The sequence below is a fragment of the Magallana gigas genome, chromosome 6, assembly GCF_963853765.1.
Source record: "Magallana gigas chromosome 6, xbMagGiga1.1, whole genome shotgun sequence".
Classification (NCBI taxonomy): domain Eukaryota; kingdom Metazoa; phylum Mollusca; class Bivalvia; order Ostreida; family Ostreidae; genus Magallana; species Magallana gigas.
The window spans coordinates 13518654-13526088 of NC_088858.1; the positions used below are offsets into that span (position 1 = coordinate 13518654).

At 32.0% G+C, this 7435-nt stretch overlaps 1 protein-coding gene across 1 annotated transcript; it reads right to left on the reverse strand.

Moving 5' to 3' along the window:
• LOC105336826 (GLIPR1-like protein 1) lies at positions 1-5626 on the reverse strand. The gene is made up of 6 exons (XM_011441283.3): positions 5524-5626; positions 3927-3983; positions 3352-3481; positions 1778-1881; positions 738-823; positions 1-212 (listed from the first exon to the last, which is right to left on the reverse strand). Exons 1-6 carry the CDS (start codon positions 5605-5607, stop codon positions 104-106), a joined length of 570 nt encoding a protein of 189 aa, XP_011439585.1. The 5' UTR covers positions 5608-5626; the 3' UTR covers positions 1-103.
• Positions 5627-7435: the final 1809 nt, after the last annotated feature.

Here is a 7435-nt window from a genome sequence, read left to right on the forward strand (position 1 = left end):
TAAGTGTTGTATAATAACATTTATTATAATAAAGTTACGTTATATTAGCCACCCTGGTAATGACAGGATGTGGTTTGACTGTGACTTTGCCTTCCTTTTCATATTAAGCTTTTGAACATAGATGTGGATATTGGTGGTCCTTATGATAACCTGAAGGACAATGACTTGCATAGGCTCCTTGTGTGAATGGTGTTTCTCCTCGGAAGTTTCCTCTACAAAATCATATAAAACATTTAACTAAAAACATGAGAAACCACTTAATTGTCAATTGTCTTTAAAATATTTAAATAAAAGACGAATGATGCGCCATATAGCAATTGCTTTCATGTTCTTTTTGCATTATGCAACACAATATTTAAAGCAATATGAGCTGTATTTTTTTTTAATTCTATTTTGCTGCAAAAACCTGCTAGTATCATAAGTCTGCATGTAACTTAAACTTTTATGATAAATAAGATTTTAAAAAATCTTCTTTTTTTTTTTTGTTGGAAGAAAGATTCTCTTCTAAGGAATATATAGCAGATCAAGTGTTGTACAGGACATAAATAATTAAATTGTGCTTCAATTAAGGCTTTTTAACAGCTTTTCTCACACAAAATATGGCTAACAGAATTCAAAAACCATGATACTTTTGTCATTTTAGTAGAAAATAACATTTTCGTAAAAAAAAAAAATCAGCATGAAAATCGAAGCTCATATTGCTTTAAGAGTACTAGACGTTAAAGGAAAACGATTACCCCGGTCCATAGTCACAGACGGTGAAATAGTTGTGTCCACAGTGGGCCGTACCACAGCCTACGTACTCGGTGCTGGCCCAGACAACCTGTATTCATACAACGTCCTGTTCTTACAATATTGTTTGAATTCAAAATAAATAATTTCAATTTATTCACGAAAATAGTATTTAATATTCAAAGTAAAACTTATGATACAATATGGTATAAACGTCTATAGGTGAGGGTTGGTGCTCCGGGTGATATACAACAACTTTGGTCTAATATAGGATGAGATATTTTTAAAAAGCCATGCCATAATTTTTATATCACATACTGTACTTATAGAAAATATCAAACAAACAATATAACAAAAACATCATGTGATGATTATTGTCAACAAATCGCTCCGAGTCTGTGCTATATCTTTGTCTTTTATAAATTTTCCCTGTCAATTTGCGTCAGCAGTTTGTATACCAAGTTAACGCAAACATCATTTGACGTCATACTCAGAGTCGGGATTGAACGAAGCATACTAATAAGCGATGATTAACGGAAAGGGGGGGGATTTCGTCAAATCGATAACCGGGGCATGTAGATTTCAGTCTTGTAAATTTCCTGTCATATTCAGTCGCTGTAAGTTTCGACCAATCGATAAACGGGGCGTGTAGATTAGTTTCTATAGAGCTATGAATTAACTACAGTTTCCGTTAGAAATAGAGGGAATCATACTCGGTAGATATAAATATACAACTGTGGATGAAGCCGGATAATTAAGTGTCATTGCGTCCAATGTATTCATGCCCTTATAATGTTATGACTGTTCTTGTACCACTAGCCTCATAGAAAATCGCGAAAATCAGTTTGAATCGTTATTGTATTAATGGCAAAATAATATGTAACGTTAAAATATTCAATGGTTTATATATAGTTGCCCCACATGAGTGTAAATGTGAAGTATGCTTTATACGGTCGATTTTCCTTAGTGTAAAGTATAATATGCTTTGTATGGCTGATTAACCAGAGTGTAAATGTTAAGTGTATGCTTTATACAGTTGATTTACCTGAGTGTAATGACCACACCTGCTACTGCACGAATGGTCGGCGAAGGTGTAATGCGTGTTCTCCGCATACCAGTGACTAACTATGTACTCAGGTGTGTGGTTCCCTGCAAAAAAATAATCCCTACCTTTGTAAACTTTTATAGACATTAAAGATTTGATGTACATGCCTTTGAAGTTTTACACATAGAGTAATACTATACCCGGATTTATTTTTCTTAATTTTCAAATGAACCCATTGTACCAATCTATAATTGTATTACTCAAAATATATATCAACATTTGGTGCATTTTTATATCATGAGATGACCCTCATGAAAAACCATAGATAGAATTATGTATTTTTTTAAGTAGAAAATGATTTTACTAATCAAATTTCACAATTTAAAGTATATCGCTACTGTAGCACTTTTTTTATCTGCTTCGAAGTGCGGAATATGACAATTTCATATATATCCCTGTAGTACTAGTAAATGTATCTGTTTTTGTCCATGAAAAGAATCAAATGGTAGATTTTCTTGAAACTTTGCACACATACTAGAGTTGGTGTAAATTACACATTGCTTTAAAATAAAGAATTTTACTATCGTAGTATTTTACGAATTTTTTTAAGTCACGAAACATGTATAAAGATCTTGTCATCTAAGAGCATAGTTAAAAGCATACAGGGATGGGATTGCTTACTTTCAAAAGTAATTCATTAAATTACAATTACTTTTGGTTTTAAAAGTAATCAATTACAAGCTAATTACATTTTAGAAGTAATCGATTACATCAGATTACTTTTCTTTCTTGTAATCATCATTACTTGTGATTTGATACCAGTTTTTGGTGGGTTTTTTCTGGTTTTGTTATTAGTTAAGGTATTTAATGTTTAGGAAAGAAAAATGGATTTTTGACAGGAGTATTAATTCTAATAATTGATTATAATTTTACAAGTTTTTTCAGTACACTTTAACATTTTGATGATGTTTGAGATATTTTTTTGCTAAGCATCTTCTTTGGTAAAATATATTTTTGTGTTCTAAACGAAATGACATTAATTTATCCACCAAAAAAGGCGCAACTTTTAATTATATTGAAAAACAAAAAAAAAACCGTTTACACATGATTCACCGTGTTGATCTGTGTTGAACTTTGACTACTAATTGGTATGTTGGTATGTTTTAGTACTATTAACACAGTGGTTAAATAGGAATATTGTGGTATATGATTTTCGTTATCACGATACTGTCTTAGAAATCTTAAAGCATGCACATTAAGTAATGAAAGGAGCACCAGCGAGCAGCTTTCCTGCTAGGTGCGGGTTCGTAGCTTCCGGTCTTAAAAAATTCGAATGGACGTCGTCCTGTCGTCCATCCGAATTTTTTCAGACCAGGAGCTACGGACCTGCAGCTTCTTTCCTGTCTTATACTTCTTGTTGTTATTCATTTAATATTTTGAATTTGTCTTTAATAGTTAAGAAGTAATTAGATAAAAGAACTCGGTGCTTTTATAATGTTACAAGTACATGTATGACATATTTACTTTCAATAACTAGTGGCATACTAACAGTTCAGTAATGGTTTCAAACTTACTTGTACTCCAGTAGATATTTTCGCCTACATAGTGCCAAGTGCTGGATTCCTGTGATCTAAGTGAGTTATGCTCAAGTTTGCATTTGTTAGCCCAAGTCTGTGCAATTTTGGCCAACTCGTCGCTCCACATCTGAACAAGATATTCATTTGGGGTTCACTAATTTCTAACTACAGTATGTGTCCGTACAAGTCAAACCACTATGTTCTTAAAAACAGGAAACAGGCATCATTTTGTGATTTTTTTTTGATTATATGAATTATAATTATATTACCTAAATATATTTTTCTTCATTTTATCTGTGTTCGGTTCAAAATTGTTTTTTACTTTTTTTCTTTTGTTTTGGGTTTTAAGGGGGGTAGGGTTTTTTAAAACACTTTCGTTCATAAGAAATTTTAAAATGGATTTGAAGGCAAAAAAATCTTACGATTTAGAAAAAAAAATGCATGAAATTATGAATATACCGTTTTTATGATACAGCGTTGCTTTTTCGTTCACATTAAAATTTAAGTGTCTCTTACCACCATCAAACATTGTTCATGCAACTGTAATCTAACAAAGAGCATGTGTTACTCACCATTTTGCGCATGTTCGATGCATGAGGACGAACATTGCTTCGGAGTGTGTTGTGTTGCTATTAATAAAAATATAAAGGAAAAGATAACATGTACATTCATACAAATAAGATAAAATGAAAAGATTGTTTTCGAAACCATTCTATCACAGTAGACAACAGATAACGACTTGATATAATGATCCCCCCAAACACGGGGTGACCTCTTTTTAAATCAGGATTACACGCGTGAATGGTGACCCTCCCTTTTAACTGAAAACTCTTGTTTATTATTGTTTATTACATCCTTTTTACATTTTCATTATTTACAAACTTAAATATTGTCACATGTATCGAGATATTTTTTGTACGAGAAATAATGTTTTGGCTAGTTCCCATTGCCTGCACTGTATCGGATAATGCATCTTACAACTCTTGAAAAATGGCTGGTGTAATGACGTAATTACGAAAGACGAATAAGGCCACATAAAAAAAATTTTATCTCATAATTACGAGAAAAAATCTCGTTATTACGAGTTATTCATCTCGTTATTACGAGAAAAGATCTCGTTATTACGAGTTAATTATCTCGTAATTACGAGAAAAGATCTTGTTTTTACGAGAAAATATTTCGTAATTACGAGAAAAGATTTCTTTATTACGAGAAAGGATCATGTAATAACGAGAAAAGATATCATTATAACGACTTAATTTTCTCGTTAATACGAGAAACGATCTCTTTTATTACGAATTATTTATATCGCAATTGCGAGAAAAGATCTTGTAATTACAAGTTTATTATTATTTTATATCAAATTTTGTGTACGCTTTTAAACGATCAGTATGCTAAGTATGTGTATAATAAAAGACATTGCAGTACTTCATACACTTTACATAAAGAAAATAGAACAATGAAACGAGCCATTTTAAATGGATCTTTTCTCGTATCAACGAGATTTTTTCTCGTAATTACGAGAGAAAAAATATTTATTATGTGGGCCTATTCATACGTCAAGCAATAATGAATTATTATTGATATAAAATTGTCTGGCATAAGGGTCCTTAAAGTATACATTTTGCTTTGCGTCATTTTAGGTATACATGAAAACAGTTTAAGAGACACGGGGATACAGGAATCTAAAATTTATTTAATGATGATATCAATCGTATTAGACCGTCATTGTACGTAGGAAAATTTTCTCTGTGAGGGAACAATCAGTTCAGACGTTAAAAATAAGAAAAATTTCTCACATGCGAGTAAACTTTGGATAACTATAGATTAAGAACATACATTCCTCATCACTTAAAGGGTACTATGCGCTAAAATAGCTCTAAAAATTAACTATCGTCTCAAGTCAGGGACCGGAGTCCGCAAAGTTCTCCAAGACTCATATCCCGGGGGTCAAATTGGAAAGAATCGTACATATTGGCCGTTTTTGCGACGATAGTCAGCAAGCAAACACCATATTGACCGTTGTTTGCAAACTAAAAGAATATATTCTGAAAAATTTTAAACCAAGTTTTTTGGAGGTTTTTTTGTTTGCGAACTAAAAGAAAATATTCTGAAAAATTTTATACCAAGTTTTTGGTTTTTCTAACCATGGTCATAAGATATTCCTACCGTTGTAAAATCACACAATGATGACACGAAGCAATACGTTGCAAGTACCACAGAGCACAGGAGAAACTTAAAGGTCGCCATCATAACACACTAGAAGGCAAATCTGTGGCGACGTTGATTTTATAGCGGAGAGATAAGGCATGATAATGTGATAACTAATAAGACTTTAGTAACCATTGATAAAAGATAATGCGAGTTAAATCGGTCCTTGCTTCATGCATCAGAAAAACAAACAGTTCATATAACATGTTACAATACAAGGGTTGATCCAAAAGTAATATCACACTATGCACCGCGTTTAACAGTGGCGCTGAATTGTATAAAATGATACATCAATATTTTCCTTATCAAAATTCTAATTTTAATATAGTGATTTTTATAGCCTGATACATACGTGACATCGCCGCGTTTTGAATTTACGTCTTTTTTAGGGTTTGTATTTTTGTATAAATAACATAATTTCAAAATTTGAAAAAGACCCAAACAACACAATATTTTGAAACAGATATACCATTGACACTTTCTAACTGTTGTAAAAAATTAAAGAACGTTACCGTCCATTTCGGATATCTACACAATCACCCCTGCTAATGTTATTGTCATTTAAATCTTAGACCACGTGATTTTATTTGACCCTTTCAGTTTCGCAGTAAAAATTATGCCTCGTGTTTATAGTCTATTTCATAGAATCTAGGTACTTGTAGTCAAATATAAAATCTATAGGTTTATTGATTTTAAACTTTATCTTCATTAATTAATGTATAATATGTGTTCTAGAAATACATGCGACAATACAAAAAATAGCTTTTGTCTGCCGTTGCAACAATGAACATGCTTGTAGAGATCCCCCCTGAGGATTAATTTTCGATCCGCGCCTGATCTAGTAATAGCATCAATAGTGAAACAGACTATACTATTTTATGCAGAATGCTCTTTGAAAATGGCTCGATATACATAAGTTTTAATGCAAAACAGACACCCATTATTTTTCTAAAAACATGGTATTGCACACTACAAGCATCAAACATGGCTATGATTTTATTAAGCAACCCAATGTTTATATTTTCAACCACTCAACACGTGGTTGAACACGAACGATAACTCTGTTCTGAATATTATCGTTTAATGTAAATAACCGCTAGATGGTGAAATAAGACATACATCTTAAAAGGTTTTCATGTTTAAACATAAATCCAAGGAGGATATGATATAAAAACGACCAGTACTTGCGTATTTTGAGAATATTATCCGAACATTTATACTTCCGCTCGAAATTTCACAGGAACTGAACAAATCTCGGTGAAGACTCGTGAACTTTCATTCGAGCACCTCTGGATTTATTACATACTTAGCAACGATAAAGAAAACATTCCGAACACATTCGCAGGGGTGACAATGCCTTTTTTCCCAAGACCAGGAAATAAAAAGGTTGGACATGCGAATAGTGATACGAAACATTTTTGCTTTGATGGATAGAAATCACTGGAAGATGTACTGGAATTGTTATATCAAACTAAAATTAAGAGCGAGTGAACAGGGTTCTCTTAACGTGGTTGCAATATCTGATAAATGTATATGACATGTTAATAAATAAATCAAATACACAGAAGATTTATGCTCTGAAGGAAATTAAAACTAGGTTATTACGTCATGAGCTATATCATAAAGCTACGTTCTTGACTTCTTGAAGAAACCTCGAAAAACTGATCGCTCATTAAAATATATCCAATATACTACATGTACCCCATCGATTACGAAAAGAAAAATTAGTTATGAAGCGGGCAGCTTCTTAATATATATTTTTTAGCAAGAGTTATTCCCCTTTGATTTATTGATTTTTGATGATTTAATTATTGTTTCCAATAATTACCAATTAATGTGATGATTATTTGTTTTACAATAATATTCTTTG